This window comes from Hyaena hyaena, unplaced genomic scaffold (assembly GCF_003009895.1).
Source record: "Hyaena hyaena isolate Hyena2069 unplaced genomic scaffold, ASM300989v1 scaffold_392, whole genome shotgun sequence".
In the NCBI taxonomy this organism is placed as follows: Eukaryota; Metazoa; Chordata; class Mammalia; order Carnivora; family Hyaenidae; genus Hyaena; species Hyaena hyaena.
The window spans coordinates 1086949-1108857 of NW_024081017.1; the positions used below are offsets into that span (position 1 = coordinate 1086949).

The 21909-nt window shown below is 59.3% G+C and overlaps 2 protein-coding genes across 2 annotated transcripts in view; one reads left to right on the plus strand and one right to left on the minus strand.

The window, feature by feature from the left end:
* CARM1 (coactivator associated arginine methyltransferase 1) overlaps positions 1 to 17623 on the plus strand; it is a 40300-nt gene extending 22677 nt beyond the window's left edge. The window contains exons 2-16 of the mRNA XM_039250959.1: positions 2498 to 2623; positions 4523 to 4629; positions 5569 to 5673; positions 6886 to 6996; positions 8098 to 8275; positions 10313 to 10403; positions 10585 to 10666; positions 14364 to 14449; positions 14617 to 14706; positions 15143 to 15280; positions 15368 to 15457; positions 15598 to 15710; positions 15805 to 15882; positions 16149 to 16217; positions 16382 to 17623. Coding sequence (XP_039106890.1) covers positions 2498 to 2623; positions 4523 to 4629; positions 5569 to 5673; positions 6886 to 6996; positions 8098 to 8275; positions 10313 to 10403; positions 10585 to 10666; positions 14364 to 14449; positions 14617 to 14706; positions 15143 to 15280; positions 15368 to 15457; positions 15598 to 15710; positions 15805 to 15882; positions 16149 to 16217; positions 16382 to 16524 — 1607 coding nt within the window. The 3' untranslated portion in view covers positions 16525 to 17623. The remainder of the gene's footprint in view (positions 1 to 2497; positions 2624 to 4522; positions 4630 to 5568; positions 5674 to 6885; positions 6997 to 8097; positions 8276 to 10312; positions 10404 to 10584; positions 10667 to 14363; positions 14450 to 14616; positions 14707 to 15142; positions 15281 to 15367; positions 15458 to 15597; positions 15711 to 15804; positions 15883 to 16148; positions 16218 to 16381) is intronic.
* Positions 17008 to 21906, minus strand: YIPF2 (Yip1 domain family member 2). Its single transcript, XM_039250948.1, has 10 exons — positions 21812 to 21906; positions 21592 to 21652; positions 21050 to 21207; positions 20854 to 20931; positions 19879 to 19966; positions 18868 to 18984; positions 18618 to 18784; positions 18360 to 18542; positions 18149 to 18267; positions 17008 to 18048 (listed from the first exon to the last, which is right to left on the minus strand). The coding sequence occupies exons 2-9, from the start codon at positions 21620 to 21622 to the stop codon at positions 18166 to 18168; spliced, it is 924 nt and encodes a 307-aa protein (XP_039106879.1). The 5' UTR covers positions 21623 to 21652; positions 21812 to 21906; the 3' UTR covers positions 17008 to 18048; positions 18149 to 18165.
* Between the last annotated feature and the right edge of the window lie 3 nt (positions 21907 to 21909).

Genomic DNA, 21909 nt, shown 5'->3' on the forward strand with positions numbered 1-21909 from the left:
ATAGAATCCGAAACAGGCTCCAGACTCTGAGCTGTCAGCACAGAGTCCAAGGCAGAGCTCGACCCCACGAACCGTGAGATCTTGACCTGAGCCAAAGTCAGACGCTCAACCGACTGAGCCACCCATGCGCCCCTTTACTTTCTTTTTCTTTTTTTTTTTTTATATTTTTTATTTATTTCTAGGAGAGAGAGAGAGAGACAGGCAGCGTGAGCAGGGGAGGGTCAGAGAGAGAGGGAGTCACAGACTCTGAAACAGGCTCCAGGCTCTGAGCTGGCAGTCAGCACAGAGCCCGACGCGGGGCTCGAACCCACGAACCACGAGATCATGACCTAAGCGAAAGTAGGACGCTTAACCGACTAAGCCACCCAGGCGCCCCGCCCCTTCACTTTCTTGATAGTGTCCTATGGATGCGTCAGAGTTTTCAATTCTGATGAAGTTCAGTGTGTCTAGGTTTGTTTTTGATACTCTTGCTTTTGATGTCACCTCGAGGACTCTCTGCCAAATCCAAGGTCAGGAAGAATTTACCGCTGTGTTCCCTTCTAGGAGTTTTACGGTTTTTAGCTCTTGTATTTATTTAGGTCATTGATCTTGTACTTAGGCTTTACGTGTGGTGTGAGGTGAGGCTCCAGCTCCATTCTCTTGCGTGTGAATATCCACTTGTCCTTGTACCATTTGCTGAGGAGCCGTCTTCTCCCCCATTGGATGCTCTCCCACCCTTGTTGAAAGACAGGGGCACGCCTTGGGGCACCTGGGTGGCTTAGTCGGTTAAGCGTCCGACTTTCGCTTAGGTCATGATCTCACGGTTCGTGGGTTCGAGCCCCGCGTCGGGCTCTGTGCTGACTGCCAGCTCAGAGCCTGGAGCCTGTTTCAGAGTCTGTGACTCCCTCTCTCTCTGACCCTCCCCTGCTCACGCTGCCTGTCTCTCTCTCTCTCTCCTAGAAATAAATAAAACATTAAAAAAAAAAGAAAAGACAGGGGCGCCTGGCTCGCTCAACTGGAAGAACATGTGACTCTTAAACCCGGGGTCGTGAGTGTGAGCCCCACTTTGGGTATAGAGATTACTAAGAAAAATAAACTAAAAAAAGTCAGTTGACTATACACATAAGAGGTTAATTTGACTCTGATTCTATTGCATTCGTCTCCCCTTTCCCAATACTGTTCCATTTTGATGACTGTACCTTCGCAGTAGGTTTGAGATTGGGGTGTGAGTGTTTCCACTTTGTTCTTTTTCGAGATGGTTTTGGCTTTCTGGGGTGACGGGGGCCCTTGGCCACATTGGTACTCACGCTGCTCTCTACCCGCGTGGTTTGTCGTCTATCGGATGAGCTACTCCCAGGCAAGTTGCAGACGTGACGAGAAGTCACTCAGTGTTTCTCACTTCCTAGAAGAACGAGGGCATTACTCTACAGAACCACATGCTGTTGTCACACGTGTGTCATTTAAAGTCATCACACCCGTGGTCCACGCTGGGAGATCCCCAGTTGTCCTTGATGGCTCGCGAGAAGGTTTTCGTCAGGCTCTAGGTGGGGCACCCATGGGTTTTGGGTCCCGTCTTCATTCTCCCGCAGCCTGGAAAGGTGCCCTGAAATTTTCCTCTTTGGTGCCATTGCTGCTTTGAGAGGGGGAGCAGGCGGGCTGTCTAGAGGGCCGGGGTGGCCGCTTGTGCCGGGAACGTGACGCAGATGCCGTTTCTGTCCTGCGCAGCACACCAGGGCCTCGCGGGGGGGTTGGTTTGGCCTCGTTCTGGTGACCATTTGGCTGAGGAGGGCGAAGGGTGCCGTGCTCTCTGTGTGCCGGGCCCTGTGCCTGCCCCACCCTTAGCCCCAGTTGGCAGATAAGAAAACTGAGGCTCAGAGAGTCTAGGTGGCCTGCGCGAAGCACACACCGAGTGGTGCGGGTGGGGCACAAACCGGGCCATCCGGGGCTGTCCCCTCTTAGAATCACTAAGCCACGTAATATAAGAGGGAAGCACTCAGGGGAGGGAAGCCGAGGCACCCCTGGGAATCATTCCCTGGGTGATCCCCCCCCGTGTGACATGGGGGTTTGGGGGGAAAACTGGTGAATTAATGCCAGACTCTCTCAGCCGGGTCCCGTAGCCCCCTGACCCTGCCAGTGGCCCTTCTCCCGGCCCTCTTCCCCCTCAGCGCCCACTGGGCGAGCGGGGGGCCTGGGCACAACGAGGTGCTCCCTGAGGGAGAGGCGCCCCCGCGGCCCCGGGGCCTCGCTTGGCCCCGCAACACCTGGCCACCCCCTCCCCGCACCGAACCCCCCTCTCAGCCTTGGTCCCGCTGTGGACAGCGGTCCTCTCCGCTGGACACGCGTCGTCCCTGCTCCCCGGCCGGCCGTCCCCTCTTCCCCGGCACGGGCGGAACTGGGGGCAGTGAGGAGGGCGCGGCGGTGGCAGGGACGTGGCCTGAACGGGCTTGGCGGACGGGGAGCCTCGCTCGGCCCCTCCCGGTCCCGCGGGCTCACGCCCCACCCCCCTGTCCTCTCGCAGACGAAGATGTGTGTGTGTTTAAGTGCTCGGTGTCCCGAGAGACGGAGTGCAGCCGCGTGGGCAAGCAGTCCTTCATCGTCACGCTGGGCTGCAGCAGCGTCCTCATCCAGTTCGCCACGCCCACCGGTACGTGCCCCTCCCGGCCCGGCGGCCACGGCCGGGCACCTGGAGCCAGCTTCCGTCACAGTCCGTCCGTCTGCCCCCGGGAGCCATCAGAAATTACCCCCGTCGGAGATACGTTCGTGGGACGAGCGTGTTCTCCTGCCTGGGATACGTCTCCCCAGGCCCTCCCTTGCAGCGCCACCTGGGGTCCTCCTGGGCTCCATCCTCGCCTGCAAGAGGCCCGTGGCGGCCACCTGGCCTGGAGCCCGGTGGCGAGTCTGGGGGCAGCGGAGGGTGGCGGCGAGACGGAACTGGGGCGGGCGGGGCTCTGTCCCGAGCGCGTGGAGAAGCAGCCGGAGGGGTCCGTGCGCACCCCCGGGCTCAGGGACCCCAGGGGGCGCAGGTGCTTTCCCAGGAGGGGTATCAGAGCCCCAGGCCACTGCTGGTGGTGACTGTGGGGTCAGCAGCGGAGGTGGTGGGCGCCTGGGGCTGGAGACCGCTTAACGGTGCCGCAGTGGGCCTGGTCACTGCAAGTGACGGTAGTGGGCCTGGTGGCCGGGGCGGAGGGGGGTCCAGCTCCCTGGGGACCCCCCCCACCCCCCCGCAGTGGTCCCAGCGCCCCTGGTGGAGGAAGCCCGACGGGGTGGGAGGAGACAGGTGACCCACCCCCTCCCGCGGGAGTCCCACACTCCCTTTCCTTCTTTACTTACATAAATGCCCCGAAACGTCCGCGTTTAAAACCACCCCAGGGGCGAGCTGTAAGGGCTGGTGCAGATCTAGTCTTTTTCAACTCTATGAATATTTACAGTTGACTTTTTGCCCTTTTCATTCTGTCAGTTTTTTAAATGGAGGTAAAGTACACATGACAGACATTTACCATCTTAACCCTTTCTGGGTGCAGCGCGCTCACTTGGCCATCCGCCTCTGGGACGTTTTCAGCAGATTTTTTAAAAAATATTTTATTTATTTTTGAGAGAGAGAGAGAGAGACAGTATGAGTGGGGGAGGGTCAGAGAGAGAGGGAGACACAGAATCTGAAGCAGGCTCCAGGCTCTGAGCTAGTTGTCAGCACAGAGCCCGATGTGGGGCTCAAACCCACAAACCGTGAGATCATGACCTGAGCCGTTTTCAGCAGATTTTAACTGTTTTAGAGCTTGACTTAGAAATGCTGCGCCGCTTCAAAAGTGCCGCATTAAAATACACACGATAGGGAGCACCTGGATGGCTCAGTCGGTTAAGCGTCCGACTTCGGCTCAGGTCATGATCTCACGTGGGTTCGAGCCCCACGTCGGGCTCTGTGCTGACAGCTCAGAGCCTGGAGCCTGTTTCAGATTCTGTCTCCCTCTCTCTCTGACCCTCCCCTGCTCACGCTGTCTCTCTCTCTTTCTCTCTCAGAAATAAATAAATTAAAAAAAAATACACACGATAGAATTTACCCTCCTCACCATTTTTAGGCACATGGTTCAAGTTATTAAATACTTTTGCTGCCAGGCAGCTGCCCACACGCGCCCCAGCTGTCCCACGCGGACCCCGAAGTGAGCCGCCGCGCGGGGTAGGGGGTGCTCATGGTTCCCGGGCTCGGGCAAGTCCGTGGGGTTTGACCCTGGCTCAGCGGGCCTGTGTCCTCCTGACGCTTTGGCGAAGCCGTCCCCACCGGCCACGCAGAGTGCACGTACATGCACGCGCGCGTGCACACACACACACACACACACACACACACACACACACGGCCAAGACCGCAGAACCCCCGTGCCGGCCACCAGTGGCAGGTTTGGCTGCCCTTCTTCATGAATTCCAACACTGGTTTGGGGAGAAAGAGATTGCCAGCACGCATGCCAAAACTAGACGAGTCGGGGTGTGCACCTAGGTGGAACCCCATCCCCACCCGGAGATGCCCACCCCTGACCTGGCCTCCCCCTTCCAGATTTCTGTTCCTTCTATAACATCCTGAAAACTTGTCGGGGCCACACCCTGGAGCGGTCGGTGTTCAGTGAGCGCACAGAGGAGTCCTCCGCCGTGCAGTATTTCCAGGTGGGTACGCGTCACCCTCCCCACTCCCACCCCACCCCTGCCCTGGCCAGGCTGCTGCCACCGGGTGGCCCCTGGGAGGCCACATAGCAAAGGGCAGGCCCACCTGGGTTCTCGTCCAGGCTCTGCCCCTTACTAGCCGCGTAGCCTCAGGCAGATCTCCTTCGCCTGCTGGGCCTCAGTTTCCCCATCTGTGAAACAGAGATGCCAGGGCCTTTCTAGGAGGGTTGCTGGAGGAATTGAGTGCAGGTGACGCTCAGTACCACAGGCGTTTTGTGTAACAATAGCACAGTTATCACGCACCAAGCAGGCATCAGTCTGAGCGCTTTTACACCTACAGATGCGCTTGACCCTCCCGACAACCCTAGGAGGTAAGTACTATTATTGTCCCCATTTTACAGATGAGAAAACTGAGGCTCAGAGAGGTTAAGTGACTTGCTCCAAGTCACACAGCTATTATGCAACAGAGCCAAGATGGGAAGCCAGGTCTGCCTGATGCCAAAGCCTGCCCCCGCCCAGGTGCCACGCTGCCTCCCAACTGCCCGTTGTCTTACAGAGAGACCCCGCAGCACCTCACCTGCCTGGCGCTCTGAGTTCTAGGGTTCTGTCTGTTCTGCGCCTCTGCTTCACTGGGGACCCTAAGTTGGGGCAGGCGCCCCCCCCGCCCCCACCCCAGTCACAGAATGCCTCCTGGGTGGCATCCAGGCCCAGGCAGCATCCGGCTGCATCAGGTGGCCACGGTGATGGTGGCGGTGACCCTCCTGGGGGCTGCCTCTGGCTTCCCACTCCCTTTCCTGGAGCGGCCGGCAGCTGCCAGCGGGGTCTGGGTCAGTAGAGGGGGCGCAGCCTCCCACGGGAGATCTGTGCCCACAGCGGGCCCCCCGGGGCCTCGGCCGTCTGTGCTGCCACGTGCCCTGTGCCACCGGCGTGTCTCTGTTCCAGTTTTACGGCTACCTGTCCCAGCAGCAGAACATGATGCAGGACTACGTGCGGACAGGCACCTACCAGCGCGCCATCCTGCAGAACCACACGGACTTCAAGGACAAGGTGAGCGGGCCTGGCCGCGGCCGCCCCCCTGCTTTCCTCCCCACCGCCCCCTTGCCCCTCCGCCCCCGCTGCAGCCCCCATGCTTCCCCCCCCCATCAGCCCCCCTGGCTCCAGCCCCCCTGCTTTTCTCCCCTCCACCCACCGTGCCCCTCCGCCCCCGCTCCAGTCCCCATGCTTTCCTCCCCTCTCCTCCCTCCCCCCGATGCCCCTCCGCCCCAGCTCCAGCCCCACCGCACTCTGTCTGTCGGTCATCAAGTTTTTGCAGATTACGAAAGCGTAATCTACTTTTTGTAAAAACCCAGCATGTGTAATGTCATTCACCTCCAGAATTGACAGTAAGGGTTTTTTTTTTTTTTTTCCCCAGGTTTTTCTATATAATTCAGTTAGTTAATTAACAAATTTACAAAATAGGATCTCAGTCCGTACACTCTGCCTGCAGAATAGCTTTTCCCCCGTCATGGCAGGTCTTGGGACAGGCCAGTAAGTCATGTGGATGCGTTGTAATTTGTCTAGTTATTTTCTTAGTCTCTTAAAATCTTCTTACTATTGGGGCACCTGGGTGGCTCAGTTGGTTAAGTGTCCGACTTCAATGATCTCACAGTTCATGGGTTCGAGCCCCGTGTCGGGCTGTGTGCTGACAGCTCAGAGCCTGGAGCCTGTTTCAGATTCTGTGTCTCCCTCTTTCTCTGACCCTCCCCTGCTCATGCTGTCTCTCTCTCAGACATAAATAAAACATTAAAAAAAAATTTTTTTTTAATCTTTTTACTATTACCAAGTAGCATATACCCGTGATTAAAAAGAAAGCGGGGCTCCTGGCTGGACCCCAAAGTATCCTTAGTGAGTGCTCATCCCCAGAGAAGCTATAGGCGTGCCTGGAGTCCACCACTCTGTGTAGACCAGTCTGTAGCCCAAACGATTCCTTTTTGAACCTGCCCTCAGAGTGTGTAATGGTCTTCACATCCTCATAGTCTTCAGAAATCCCGTTCGGCCACCTTCAGATTCCAGCTGGGGGCGCCCACATGCTCCAGGCGGCTCTCAGGAACCAGCCCGGGGGGCAGCGGGTCTCGATGCTGGGGTGCGGGCGCGGAAGGGCACAGAGCCCCCTCAGCAGGGAGGGCCCGGCAGGGAGGGAGCGCCAAGGGACGCGCACATCCGTTCGGATCACCGTCACTTCACTAGTGTCTTGTTTCCGCTGCCCCCATCCTCCTCCAGATCGTCCTGGACGTGGGCTGTGGCTCTGGCATCCTCTCGTTCTTCGCCGCCCAGGCTGGAGCGAGGAAGATCTACGCGGTGGAGGCCAGCACCATGGCCCAGCACGCGGAGGTGAGCGGCGCCCAGGGAGCCCAGCCGGTCCCCGTCCGTCCTCGAGCCCCATTCCGGCCTGGGGAGCGCCCCCCCCCCCCCGCCTCCGGGGGCCCTGGGCGCAGCTCTCCTCTGTTTCGGTCTCTCATCCCCCAAACCTGCTGGTCGGTGGGCTTGCCGGACCGGAGGGGCTGTGCCCTCCATGACGGGGTCGGGGCCGGGTTCGTGTCTTCAGAGGGCGGGTGGCCTCTTGCTTCAGGGGGTAGCCTGCGCAGTCACACAGACGCGAGGTGGGGGGATCGTGGCCCTGCTCTGAGCCCCGCTGCCCACGTCTGTGGAGTCAGGGTGACAGACTTTCCTTTCGTTTATGCCGTCATTTTCTTGTTTTGTTTTCCGCGCACTGAAACCTCCATTCGCAAGGTTCAGAACCAAAAAATTGCAGAGGGTAAACTGTGAGGCGCCCTCCCTTCCCCACTACTGCCCGGCCCCCCGCACCCGCATGGGGGCTCTCAGGGCCTCCTCTGACCGCACACCGCCTCGTCGCCGTGCTCTGCCCCCTGCGCCGGGTTCTGTCCCCACATAAGGAGCTCCCTCCCCATCTCGAGTGGCTGCAGGGCATCCCTTTGCCCAGGGGACTGCTGTTTGTTTAGATGCGGTTAGGCCATCATGGACCTTTGGGCCGCTTCGGTCTTTGTAGTACAAACGCACGCTGTGCTGAACCCCACCACGTGTCCCCTCTCACGTGCGGTGACGTCTGTGGGACACGATCTTAGCACTGGAGTCGCCGGACTAGAGGGTGTGTCCAAGTTTAGCTTTGGTGGCTGTAGCAAAGCCTCCTCGTCTCCTCCCATCAGCTGTTGTCCTCAAAGGGTGGAGGTAACCTCAGGGGACCGGGGAGCCACCGCAGGAAAGGTCCTGAGAGAGGACCAAGGTTGCAGTGAGCTGTTAATGGGCCGTGGCTGGCGATGGCTCTGGCTGGGATGCCGTCGAGAGGCGGGGGGATTTGGTGGCCATGCGTGGGTGGGAGCCCACCCCTGAGAGGAAGGGTCTGGTGGTGACTCCCGGTGCGGCTGGGTGCAGGGCCCCCCATGACGCCTCTGGGCACCCCCCACGCGCCCACAGGTCTTGGTGAAGAGTAACAACCTCACCGAGCGCATCGTGGTCATCCCCGGGAAGGTGGAGGAAGTCTCGCTCCCCGAGCAGGTGGACATCATCATCTCGGAGCCCATGGGCTACATGCTCTTCAACGAGCGCATGCTCGAGAGCTACCTCCACGCCAAGAAGTACCTGAGGCCGGGGGGTGAGTGTCCTCGCCGGCGTGGGGGTCCCGCCGCAGAGCTCAGGTGGGACAATCGTGGTTCTGCTACCCGCCTGCCTGCGTCGGCGGCCTGAGGTCCGGGGTGGGGGTGGGGGCATCACGGCCTTCGCCCCCCAGTCCCCTCCCCACCCCGGCCGGCTGTGGCTTCCCGGGTGTGGGGGCCGGACCTCTACCTGCCCTGCCCCCAGAGAGCCTCCGGGCCGCCTCTGCCGTGGGGACGGTGCCCAGTGGGAGTGGGGGTCGCGGCAGGGGCTGTGCGGTGGGCACTTCCCAAGGGGCCGGCCTTGTCTCCACTCCCGGCACCCGCAGACCTCATCCTAGGGGGACAGGCCCCCGGGCCCCTCCGGAGCCAGGGAGACAGAGGAGGGAGTTGGCGTGTGTGAGAGGGTGGGCCGGGGGTTCTCGAGTGTCAGGGAGCCACTGTCTGGCCTGCCCTTCTGTGGCCTCCTGTCCGTGTCACTGTGCCTGCCTGTCCACGCACCTGCGTCGCAGGCTGTTCATACCTACTTGTGCGTGTGTCTGGGGTTCACGTGCTCCGCCCAGAAGGTCTGCTGGTGTGGCCGTTTCTGTGCTCGGTGCGGGGTTTGTGTATGTTTCTTGAGTATTTCTGTGCAGGCAAGGGGCTGTGTGCGTGTGCGTGTGTGTGTGCGCGTGCGTGCGTGTGTACGTGCGGCACAGGAGGGCCCCAGCCAGCGCCGCAGCCGTGGGCGGAACACGGAAGCCAGCGGGCTGGTGGCCGCGTGGGGGCCGGGGGATGGTGGTTCTGTGCGGGAACAGGGGCTTTGGTCCTCTGGCCTCCCCGCAGCTGTGGGCTGTGTCACGGGCGTGCGTGTGCGAGGCCAGCTGCCGGGGGGAGGGGGAGTGCGTGTGTGTCCTGGACCCCGTCTCCTCCCTTTCTATCCTGTAGGTAGACGAAGCTGGCCGGGGCGGGGGGGGCGCCCCCGAGAATGGGCTCCTCCTTACGGAGCCTGAGCACAGAGGGGAGTCAGGCTCTGGCAGGCCGCCCGCCCTGCCACCCTGCCCCCAGCCTGCGTGCGTGCGTGTCTTTGTCCCCTGCCAACATGATCTTTGTGGACTGAAGGGAATCCTCTCCCCAGCCACGGACCTTTAGGTGCCTTCAGAGCAGGGGCGCTTTCCCATGACGCCCTTGAAGACTGGCCGTTTACTCCTGGCCAGGTGGCCTGGAGTGTGGTTTCCGAACCAGAGTCCGGCATCTCCCCCGCCCCATCTCAGTGGCTGTAGCTGAGCCTTCTAGCTGATTCTTCCCAGTGCCTCAGGGCCCCCTCTCCTGCATGGAAGGAGGGAGGGAGGCCCACATCTGGAGGCCAGGTGATCTGGGGCCCTAGACCACCGGAGGCGAGCGGGGCCTCCCAAGCTCTAGCGCTCTCTGCCACTGGCTGGGACTCATCTGTCTGTTCATTGAGTCACACAGAGGGAGGACCCTGGCCACCCCCCCTTCCCATTTCTGGCCATGTACCAGACTAGGGTGGCCAAGTGGCCCACCTGTTTGCCAGACCCTGCAATTCAGCTGACCCCCCACCCCAGCCTCCAGCCTCATCTGAGGTGCTGACAGCGAGGCCTAGGGCTCACCTTCGCTCCATGCGGAGAGCTTTGCTTCGCTTTCCCTGGCTGCACACCTGTCTGTGGACAACAGCATGTCCCTGGCTGGCCGAGCAAGGACCCGGAGGCCTCGCTGCACCCCAGGCACCGCTTGCTTACCCCCTCAGGCTTTGGCAGGTGCCTTCCCACCTCCCAGCCCTAGTAACGGAACATGAGGACAGGCCTTCCTGCTTCCCTGGCTGGCCGTCCACGTTTCATGAGACAGTGCGTGTCAAGTGCTCATCTTGGCCAGTGGCAGAGATGACGCTTAGTACCTTTGTGTCGCACAGATGTGCAAACGAATGAATGAGAGGCTGGGAAGTCCCCGGCCGGGGGTCCTGGGGCCATTTGGAAGCTCTGCCAGGAGCTTTGGGATGTCCCACCCTGACGCCAGCACCCCTCCCTGCCCCCCACTCCCAGGAAACATGTTCCCCACCATTGGTGACGTCCATCTCGCACCCTTCACGGATGAACAGCTCTACATGGAGCAGTTCACCAAGGCCAACTTCTGGTGAGTGTGACCTGGGTGTCCTGCCTTCTCAGGGACGGCCCCGCTTCTCTTTTTCTCCACATCCTCAGTAGGACCCGAGAGACTTGGGCTGGATGAGGGCCAGCTGGGAGAGAAGGCAGCCCACCCCACCTGTCTTTCCTGCTACTAGTGACCTTGCTGTGGGGGTGGGGGCTTTCTGCAGGTACCAGCCATCCTTCCACGGAGTGGACCTGTCAGCCCTCCGAGGCGCTGCAGTGGACGAGTATTTCCGGCAGCCAGTGGTGGTGAGTGGGGCACTCAAGGCACTGTGCCAGTTAGCGCTAGGCATGGCCCTCCTCTGGGGTGACAGGAGGGGGACATGGGCTTTCCTGTTAGGCCTTGTGCAAGCTGTGCAGCCCTAGGAAAGCCACTGCCCATCTCTGAGCTCTTGCTTTTGCTGCTACACAGAGCTCGCACAGGGGTTGTTGGGAATAAAGTGGCAGTGCATGTAGAGTGCTTTAACACACAGTAGGCACGCAATATATGCAACTGCTGATAGATTAAGTGATTCTTGGTGAACTGATTTTGATTTTTAATTGAGATTATTTGAGATTTTTGAACTGATATATAGACCCCTGGTTCAAAAATCACAAAAGAATAAAACTGAAAGCCTACTGGCAAACAGTATTTCTTGTATATCTTTTCAGAAGCTTTGTATCTAAATGTGCATATACAAATACATACACACACACACACAAATATATAATCTTTTTTTCCTCTCAAAATATAGCATAATCAAACTATTTTTCTTTCTGTGATCAGAGAACATGCACTGTATGATTTCAGTCCTTTGAAATTTATTGACAGTTGCTTCGTGCCCACTATGTGATCCCTTTTGGATACTGTTCTGTCTCTACTTGAGAAAAAAATATATTTATCCATTGAGAAGAATGCTCTATCGTCAATTAGGTCACAATAGTTAATCATGTTGGTCAAATCTTGCCTGTCTCTACTGATTTGGGGAGGTGGGGGAAGTTGGGATCTGCTTTTCCTATCACTGTAGATTTCTTTTTCCATTTCTGAGTTGGCTTTATGTTTTTTGACATGTTATTAGGTGCATATAGATTTATGACTGTTGTATCTTCCTGTTGGATTGATCCTTGTATCATTGTAAAAGGGGTTCCTTTTTTCTCCCCCCTGAAGTGGTACATGTTGCCCTACAGTCCTTTTTTTGTTTTGTTTTTTTCCCTAGTAATAGTTCAACTATTCTGGCTTTCTTTTGGTTAATCTTTGTACAGTATGTTTTATCATCTTTCTACTTTCAACCTTTTTGTGTCCTTACTACTTAAGGTTTGTCTCATGTAAGCAGCATATATTTGGGATTTGATTTTTAATCAGACTGACTTTTTTTTTTTTTTTTGGTCTTTTACTTACAACATTGAGACCATTTTGCATTTAATGTAATTATTATCTTTGTGGGTCTGAATTTGTCATCTTTTTTCTCTTTACCCTGAATATTGTTTTGTTATCTTTTGTATTACTAAGATTATATTGTTTTCCCCTACTTGATGTCTTTCACTAGTTTTTGGGAGACTCTTGGGCACTATCTCTTTAGAGACTACCCCTGCCTCATTCTTTTTCTCCTTCCATCCTTTTTTCTCGTTTCCTTCATTTTCACATTTCCTACAGATTCATCTTCCAGTTCCAACCTTCTCTTTGCTGTTTACACTGATTTTCTTATTCTTTCTTTTTAAAAATTATTTATTTATTTATTTATATTTATTATTTTTGAGAGAGAGAGAGAGAGAGTGTGAGCAGGGGAGGGTCAGAGAGAGAGGGCGACACAGAATCTGAAACAGGCTCCAGGCTCTGAGCTAGCTGTCAGCACAGAGCCTGACGCGGGGCTCAAACCCACTCACCGTGAAATTATGACCTGAGCCCAAGTCGGACACTTAACTAACTGAGCCACCCAGGTGCCCCTGAATTTCTAATTCTTAATTTCTGTATCAGATCTTATTTTGTTTACTTTTTTTAGTTCTCTGAAATACACGTTTTTCTACGCTTTCTTTCTTGTACATACTCTAAATCTGTGGTCACTTTTACTACTTGGGTGTTTAGTGTATTTGATTTTTTGTTTATTCTCTTAGTTTTTGGCTCTCATTCTTTTGTTCTGTCTCTTGGTATGTCTGGTCATTGGATGCCAGAATGAAAAATTATAGAGGCTCTGGATGATGTTTTTCCTTCCTCCTTCAGGCAATTAGCCACATATAGATAGATCACCTTGGTCCTATACGGCACTTGATATATTTAGAAGCTACTTTTCAGACTTGACTTTGTTGGTCTATTTCTTGGCTTCCTTGTAAGACAGTCAGTGGTTTTCAAGCATTTTGGTCTCAGATGACCTGTTTACATTCTTAAAAGTGGAGGATCCCAAACAATTTTTGTTAGTGTTTTAGCTATTGGTACACTGCCAATATCTCTTGATATTAATTAAGCCCAATATATTAAAAAAAATATATTTTTAAATGATAACAAGCTCAAGGTCGCCATAAACAACATTTTAAAAAACCATTTATTTATTTTTGAGGGACAGAGAGGGCGTGAGCAGGGGAGGGGCAGAGAGACAGAATCTGAAACAGGCTCCAGGCTCCAAGCTGTCAGCACAGAGCCCGACGCGGGGCTTGAACTCACGAACTGTGAGATCGTGACCTGAGCGGAAGTTGGCCGCTTAACCAACTGAGCCCCCCAGGCACCCCTAAATAGCATTTTCACAGAAAGAAAAAAACGTATTCTCCGAAACTATTCAGCGAGAACAGTTGGCATTTTTAATTTGCGAATCTCTTTAATGTCTGGCTTCATGGAAGACAGTTGGATTCTGCTTCTGTGTCCAGTCGGTTGTGTTTATCACAGGTGAGTGACCTCAAAGGCAGAAAACATCTTAGCATTATCATAAAAGTAGCTTTGACCTCGGGAGCGCGCTGGAAGAGACTACATTTGGAGAGTTTTGCTTTAGGCGCCTGCAGTGGTCTCAGTGTAAGCATGGTGGGGGTCCCACGGGGGACCCCCTGTCCCAGCCTCCCAGCACCCCTATGCAGCTGAGCCTTTTTTTTTACTTTTTCAGTGTCTTATAGTGGGTTCCTGCTTGGTTTCTTTGCCTCTAAAGCCCACCCCGCAACATAGCTCAGGAACTGACAAACGCCACCGAGTGAAACTACACGTAGAACGTCCATCTCATGTTTCCACATTTCCCTTTTGTTTCATATCTTCACCTTGAATCCTAGCTGACTTGGTAACCCTGAGCCCCCGTTCTGCTTTCCCCATCCAGGGAGGCTGAAAGGTCCTACCCCAAAGGGGAAAGGCACAGGCCAAAACCCACCTCCCCTCTCTCTAGGTTGTGGGCTTTCAAAGCCATGGCTGCTCTGGTCACTCTTCCGTGCTTTCAAACTAGGGCTGCAGGCTTCCTGTGTATATTATTCAGCTCATACAGTTCTTCACAGGAGTGTTAGTCTGATGAAAAGCCTTCGTCATAGCTGGGTGTGGACGTCAGCACTCAGCTCTCCAGCTTGCTTTTTAACCTAACAGTTCATCTCGGAGATCTTTCCCTGTCTATTCACAAAGAGCCTCTTCGTTCTTTCTCAGTCGTTTATGGATGGCACATTGGTGGTTTAATGAGATGGTTTCCAGAGTGTGTGTCTGCTCTAGACGACCTAATTACGCGTGTAAACTTGCAAATGTGCACGTGGATCTGGAGGTTAAATTCCCAGCAGCGGAGCCGCCAAGCCTTTAATGCCCGTGAATGATGCTTATTTTGAGAGTCGTCACCCCCCTGCCCTCCACAGTGGTGTGCCATTTCGTCCGCCCCCGGCACATCTGAGTAGGGAAGGTGAAGTGGTTTTAGCTGAACGGCCTCAAGGCCATGGGCAGACAGGGAGCGGGACAGAGCTCTCCCCTTCCTGCCTGGCCTCTGCGCCTGAAGCCAAGTCATGCTGTGGTCTCTCCCAGGATACGTTTGACATCCGGATCCTGATGGCCAAGTCTGTCAAGTACACAGTGAACTTCTTAGAAGCCAAAGAAGGAGATTTGCACAGGTACTGGTACCCGGGCCCCTCTTCCTGAGCCCTGCTCCTTCTGGAATCTAGGGCCACCGCAGTCGCCCGCAGGAGGCACGCAAGGGCCCCCGGACACTGCACCCAGCCACCCTCTCTGTCGGCAACCCGTTTGGCTTCCCCAGCCATCATTGCCCTTTGCCTTCCAGGATAGAAATCCCATTCAAATTCCACATGCTGCATTCCGGGCTAGTTCACGGTCTGGCCTTCTGGTTTGACGTCGCCTTCATCGGCTCCATGTGAGTCCAACAGAGCCCAGAGCACGCCGTGTGCTCCCCGCTGCCCCGGCCCCCAGACTCCCCAGGCCTGGCCAGCTCGGAAGGCTGCCGGAGGGCTGGGAGGAAGGCTAGGATTCCCCTAGCTCCCGGAGCCCTCCGAAAGGCAGCGAGGGCTCACTTCTGAGCCAGAGACTGCTGTGGGAGGGGTCCTCTACCCTGCACTCAGTGGCTGTCCCCCGTGGGACCTGCGTCTCTTGGCGCAGATGTCAGGGTGAGTGCCCCCACCCCCCCATGCCCGTGGACCTGTGTGTGCGTGCAGGCCCGTGCCTGGGACGCCGGGGCAGCCAGCCTGTCTCGGCTCCAGGACCCCAGAGGACCCGTCAGAGATGCTTGGGTAGAGCTCAGGGTGCACAGGGTGGCGGCTCCAGCCTGGTCAAGCGTATGCCTGTCCTTGCAGAATGACAGTGTGGCTGTCCACGGCCCCAACGGAGCCCCTGACCCACTGGTACCAGGTCCGGTGCCTGTTCCAGTCACCACTGTTCGCCAAGGCCGGGGACACGCTCTCAGGGACATGTCTGCTTATCGCCAACAAAAGGTGTGAGCTGTGACCTGGGGCTGGGGGAGGCAGGGGTCCGTCGACCCAGCCGGCTCACGGCTGTCCCTCCCCTTGCCCTCTCTGCAGACAGAGCTATGACATCAGTATTGTGGCCCAGGTAGACCAGACGGGCTCCAAATCCAGTAACCTCCTGGATCTGAAAAACCCCTTCTTCAGGTAGGATCGGCCCTCGGCCTGAACGCGGGGTGGCCCTCCCAGCCTGCAGCCTCTCACCCCCCCCCCCCCCCCCCCCCCCCCCCCCCCCCCCCCCCCCCCCCCCCCCCCCCCCCCCCCCCGCCCGCGTCTGTCCGCTGCAGATACACGGGCACGACGCCGTCGCCCCCGCCCGGCTCGCACTACACGTCCCCCTCGGAGAACATGTGGAACACGGGCAGCACCTACAACCTCAGCAGCGGGATGGCCGTGGCTGGTGAGCGGCCCTGCGGGGGCGAGGCGGGGGGCGGGGGCTCCCCGGGGCCGGGCCGCGGGCTCCCAGCCCCTGACCTCTCCCCCTCCGCGCGCAGGGATGCCGACCGCCTACGACCTGAGCAGTGTTATCGCCGGCGGCTCCAGCGTGGGCCACAACAACCTGATTCCTCTAGGTGAGTGGCCCCTGGGGTCCGGGAGCGGCGCGGGCGGCGGCCAGGAGCGGCTGTGCGCTCGGCCTTTCTGCGCCGCGGTGTCTCCACGTCACCTTCTCCTCTTCCTGGGGCTCCCGGTGGAGGCCCCGTTCCGCTCCTCTCTGCCTCGCTCTGCAGCCGCCGCACCCACCCTCCCCACACCCTAGCGACGGGGGTGTGGGGGGGCCGGGCCGGGGGCGGTGACGCCGTCTCCCTTCCTTCCTTCCTCCCTCCCGCCCGCTGCGCAGCCAACACGGGGATTGTCAATCACACCCACTCCCGGATGGGCTCCATAATGAGCACGGGCATTGTCCAAGGTAACGGCGGGCGGCGGGAGCGGGGTCCCGCGGGGGCGCGTGCGTGCCGAGCCCCGGGCCACCCGCCTGCCCTCCCGCCTGCGCGCGCTCTCTCTGACTCTGCTGCGGGTCTGGGCGGGCGAGGGGGCCGAGCTGGCCACTCAGTGCCCGCCCCCGCCCCACAGGCTCCTCAGGCGCCCAGGGCGGCGGCGGCGGCGGCTCCAGCGCCCACTACGCGGTCAACAGCCAGTTCACCATGGGCGGCCCTGCCATCTCGATGGCCTCCCCCATGTCCATCCCGACCAACACCATGCACTACGGGAGCTAGGCGCCGCCGGCCTGGAACAGACTGACAGCACCAGGAAACCAAATGAAGACCCTGCCCACCCACCCCTGCCTGGGCGGCTTTCACCCTGTACCGGAGGAGCCCAAACATCCGGTCACAGCCCTCTTTGCTATGGGAACTCAGACACTTTTTTACACACCATCGCCGCCGCCGCCCCCCTCCACCGCCCTCCCCCCACACATCTTGGCCCCGAGTGTGTGTCGCTGCCGTATTTTACACAAGATCATGTCGTGGGAGCCCCACTTCCCTCTCCTGCCCTCTACCCTGACCTGGGTTTGACATCTTCTGTAACAGGCGTGTCTGGGCCTGACAGCTGCGGGCCGGGGGTGGGGGGTGGGCAGCAGCTGCCAGCCCCCCCCCCCAGGTCCCTCGGCACCGGCCCCCCCGGTGCCTGTCTCCAGGGGGAAGGCCATCTGGGCCGGGCGGGGCCTCCCCTTCAATACCAGGCCTTGGTCACAACGGGCGTGACATGCTGCTTTTTTTAATTTTATTTTTTTACGAGAAGAACCAGTGTCAAATCCACAAACCCTCTGAGGACCCAGGCCGGCCGGGCCGAGCCAGCAGCCCCTCGCCCCAGCTCAGAGGCACAGGGGTGAGGGGCAGCCCGGCTGCGGCTTTGGGATAGGGGCGGGGCCAGGCCTCTAGAGAACCGAGGCTCCCCCTCCCCCCCAAAGGGTTCACCTCACACTTGAATGTACAACCCACCCGGCTGTCGGGAAGGCCCTCCCTCCATCCTCGGCCCCCTGCCTCTTGCTGCTGTCCTGCCCCTGAGCCCCTGCAGGTCCCCTCCCCCACCCCTGCCAAGAGCTAGAGCAGGTGGCCCCTGTGGGCCTAGAGGGAAGGGCCACTGGCAGCCGCTGGGGGCAGACCTGAGCGACCTCAAGGCTCTGTCGTGAACGGCGTCCTTCTCCCTTGTAGCTCATATTGGCCTGTGTGCTTCCCTCCACGTTTGTAGACGCTCCAGTCCCTATGACTATGATGGCATTGCGGTCCCTCCCCAGCTGGGGAAGGGGCCTTGCAGGGACCTCTCCCCACCCTTACCCCCGAAAAAACAAAAATAAACGAGGAAATGTATGTTTCAGCACAGGCCATTTTCTTCTACTTCTGCCCCCCCCACCCCCTTTTCTAACAGCCCCAAACTTGGCCGTGGGGGAGCTCAGGCAAGGAGGCCCCAGGACCTGCGCACCGGGCACCCCGGGAAGGGCAGGCGCAGCGGAGGTGGGGGTGGCCCCTTTGCCCTCCCGACCGTCCCCCCAGGGAACACAGAGGCCTAGCAGGCAGCCTGGGGGGGGGGGGGAGGGCGGCCATGGCCACACCGGAAGCTCCCCGCTTGGCTGCCCCTTTCCCTCCTTTATATAAATTCTCTGAATCACCTTTGCATAGAAAATAAAAGTGTTTGCTTTGTAAGAAAAGTCTGGAACGTAGCAGAGCAATCTCAAGGGGTCAAGGGAGCCTTCAGTCCTCGTGTGAGGGGCGGGGCAGGCGGAGGCGTCCCCTCGGTTGGGCCTGAAAGAGAGACACTCCTGGGAGCCGCCAGCCCTTCGAGGCCTCAGTCGAGGAGCAAAGGCAGGAAGACCCCCAGTCATGGCCTGAAACCGTCCCTTACCTGCGGCTCGGGCCTTCCTAGGTCACCTGGGACCTCGGGGTGGGCGGCAGCAGCAGGTGTGGGGGCAGAGACGTGGCCTGGAGCGGAGGTGCCAGGGGCAGCGGCTGGAAGAAGTAAAACTGAACGGAAGCCCCCCAGGGTCAGCGCTGGTGGGGGCCGGTGACTCCCCGTCCCCAGGCCCGGCCTCCCCACCCCCACCCCCACCCCATACCTTACAGCCCGTGGCCAGAAGGGCGTGGAGCAGCACGACGGTGGAGAGCAGCACGGCGGCCACCAAGCGAGTGTCCTCTCGGACAACAGGCCAGAGGGTGAACACCAGGCTGGCGGCCGACAGGGCCAGGGCCAGCGCCCCAAACAGCCACTGCAGCCACGGGACAGGGATGAGCCACAGGACCTGGGGGCGACACGGGCAGCTAGCTACAGGGCCATCCCCACGGTGCCTGCTGCCCCAGCCCCGGGCCCCACTTACCACGGTGGGGATGAAGACGAAGAGCGAGTAGCCGTAGACACACACGGTCTCCAGGAAGGTGTAAGGCCCCACACGCTCCCGGACACACTTCCGCCACCGCAGGAAGCCCCACAGCGCCAGCGGCACCAGCCAGACATAGCAGTAGATGGTGACGCTGGCCACAGTCACTGTGGGGCGGGGCCGGCAGTCACCCACCTGGCTCCGTGGCGCTCCCAGCTCTGCCCGGGGCTGGGCCTCACCCTCCACTTACCCTTATGGAACTGGGGACTGTAGTGGATGGAGGGGTCCCTCCTCTGGGCCAGCACCAGTGTCAGGTTGCCAGTGACAGCCAGGACGAAGGCCAGCGTGGCACAGATCCAGAAGGGGCCTGGGGGCAGGGCACGGTGAGCGCCCAGGGCTTCCGGGACAGGTGATTTGTCCCGTGGCCACTGTGCTGGGACCCAAACTTCTTTCCAAGCCCTGAGCCACCTCCACCCCCACCGCTCCATCAACCCGACTCTTCCCCGGGTCACCAGCGATGACCAGCGGTGGCTGGATCTACTTCTGGCTCAGTTCCTTCTCTTTCTTGGCCTCCTGGCAGCTGATCTCTCCCTTCTAGAAACACTCCTCTGCATGTGCTTTCTAGTATGACTCCATGCTGTTTCTGTGTCACCTCCCTGGCAATTCCTCAACCTCTTTAACTCCCTGATCCCTTTAATGACAGAGACCCCTGGGGCCATCCCACACCCGGACCACGGCACCCACTGCCCTCCTGTCACCTGCCCCGGCCCTTCTCCCCCCACCCCCCACAGTGGCCAGAGGGAGCCCAAGAGCGCTTCTCAGAGATCCCTTCTCGCTACGGCCTACGAAGCCTGCGAGGTCTGTCCTGTCGCCCCTGTGGCCTCGCCCAGCTCGCTCTGCTCCAGTGAGGATACTGCCCTGCAGTTCTAGCAGGTTCCCACCACAAGGCTTATGTCCCCTTCTGGAATGTTCTTCCCCTAGGTCTCCTGACCCCAACCAAGGCCCATTCTCTCGTCCCTCTCAGAGGGGCCCTTCCTGACTGAACTATGCAAGACAGCGACGCTCGTGCTCTAGCCGGCCCGCTGTCGTCCCGAGCCCCACTGCCCCAGGCAACCTTCCGTGTGTCTGTCTCCCCGCACAGAATGTGTGTCCCCCGCTCTCCGGGAGCACCTCCGCCCGCCTCTGGGCTGCATGCCGGGGTCTGGGGCTCAGGCCACGTGCGCTGATGGGATTACTGAGCTGAATGCGCGCCACCACTCACCGTACAAGTCCGGCCGATTCCGCAGATGATGCCGTACAAAGTTGTGGCCAGGCCGGGGCAGCAGCGAGCCTTTGATTCGGTCCAGGACCTAGGGACGGGGTGGGGCGCAGAATGGAAGCCTGCCCGGGGCCCTTACCCCCAACCAAAGGGCCTAACTCCCGCCCTGCCCTTAGAGACTCTTTCCAGGCCGACTTCGCAGCTCCTCGGCCTGAAAGGGCTCAGATGGTCCCCCCTGGGTTCGACGGGCTGCAGCCCCTTCCCCAGGCCAGCCCCCAGCCCCCAGCCCCCGGCGCGCTGCCACTGCGAGCGACTCTGCTGGGCCTCCCCTCCCAGCCCTGGGGCACGAGTTCTTAGCCTCCTCCTGCCTCCATCTCCCTCCACTCCGTCCCCTGCTCTGCACCCCGGATTTATTCTCTCCCTCCCCGGCGCCTCCGACCCACCTTCTTTGCACCCCGTCTGTTTCCTCTTCTGCTCTAAACCTTTCCCCGGTTCCCCGCACCCTCAGCGTAAAACGCGCGCTCCTCAGCACAGCCCACGGGCCCTGCCTGCCTGTCCCCCACCTCCCACTCTCCAACCAGATCAAGTGACAGGTAGCTCCTGGGACAGTTCGTGCCTTCCCTCGCCTTTGGTCCCCTGCATCTGCTGTTCCCCGTGCCTAGGACACAGGCTTCCCATCTCTCTGTCCAGCTGAGTCTTCCTTCTCCTTTAGGCCTTAGCCCCTTCCTCGCTTCCTCCAGGGGGCCCTCCGCTACCCGCCAGAGCACGTGCATCTGTGTTCCCCTGAGCCCCGGTCACCCCCTAACCCTTATGGCGCCCCACGTTACCGCTACCAGCGGGGGCGGGGGGGCGGGGCACCTAGGCCCGCCCACCCGGGCAGCACCAGCACTCTGCGCACAGGGAGGTCTCAGTGAATAGGGACGGGGTGGGACCCCATTGTGACTCCAAGCCCCAGGCCACCAGCTTGCAGGACCTGACCTGGGATGTGTCCACGTCGAAGAAACTCTGATAGTAGCCAAATGTCCAGAGTCCCGGCTGCGGCTTCTCCTGCAGGAGCTTCACGGCAAGGGCTCTGAGGGGCTGCGCTCTCAGCCGGGCGGGGGCGGGGGCGGGGGCAGCGGGCAGGCGGGGGTGGGTGGGCGGGGGGGGGGGCAGGGGCACTTCCGTGACTCACCGCTGTCCTGTCGCTCTCCTCCCCCTCTTCCTCGGCTCCATAGCTCCCACCAGAGTCCACAGCCACAGCCACGTGCCCCTGGGGGCTCAGCTGACCGCTCCCACTGGTAGTGGCCGCATCTGGGGTCTCAGCCAGCAGACTAGAGGCTTCCTCGAACTCTGTCGAGAAGGAATAGGAGCCACAGGCAAGTCTGGGGAGTCGGGACAGGCTGGTTTGGCCCCTTGCTCATCTGGGGGCCAAGACTCCCCACCCGGGGCCACCTAACCCTTCTCTCCAACTCCCTAAGTTTGGGGGGAGGTGGAGGGTGGGTTCTCCCACTCCTACAATTTAAGGCTGGTGCTGGGATGGGGTCAGGTCAGGGAGAGAGGCTCTGGCTTGACATCTGAGCTCAGGGTTGGTGCGGGGTTCGTGTCACGAACGGGTGTCGTGCCTGGGTCGGGGTGAGGGCTCAGGGCGGGCTGGGGATTCAGGTAACACGGGAATTGGAACCCGGGTGGGAGGTTCAGGCCGCCGGGACCTGGCCAGGTCGAGGCCGCACTTACCGTGGAAGGCCAGCTCGTCGGCCGCTGCCATGGTCACCCAGGGGCGTCACTGCATCCCGCTCTGAGGACAGAAGCCAATGACACCCGCCCCCACCCCTATTCGGTGCCCACCACCTCCCCGAGGTCTGCTCCTCAGGAGAGCCCAGCGCGGCAGCTAAGAGCACCGAGCCGGGCCTGAATCCGCCGCCCCCGCCCCCCAGGTGCACCCCGCCCCCCTCACCTGAGGCTCCCTCCGGCGGCGTGGCCCAGACTCTCTGCGCCTGCGCGGCCCGCCTACCCGCCACCGAAGACCCCGCTCAGACCAGACAGCAACATCCG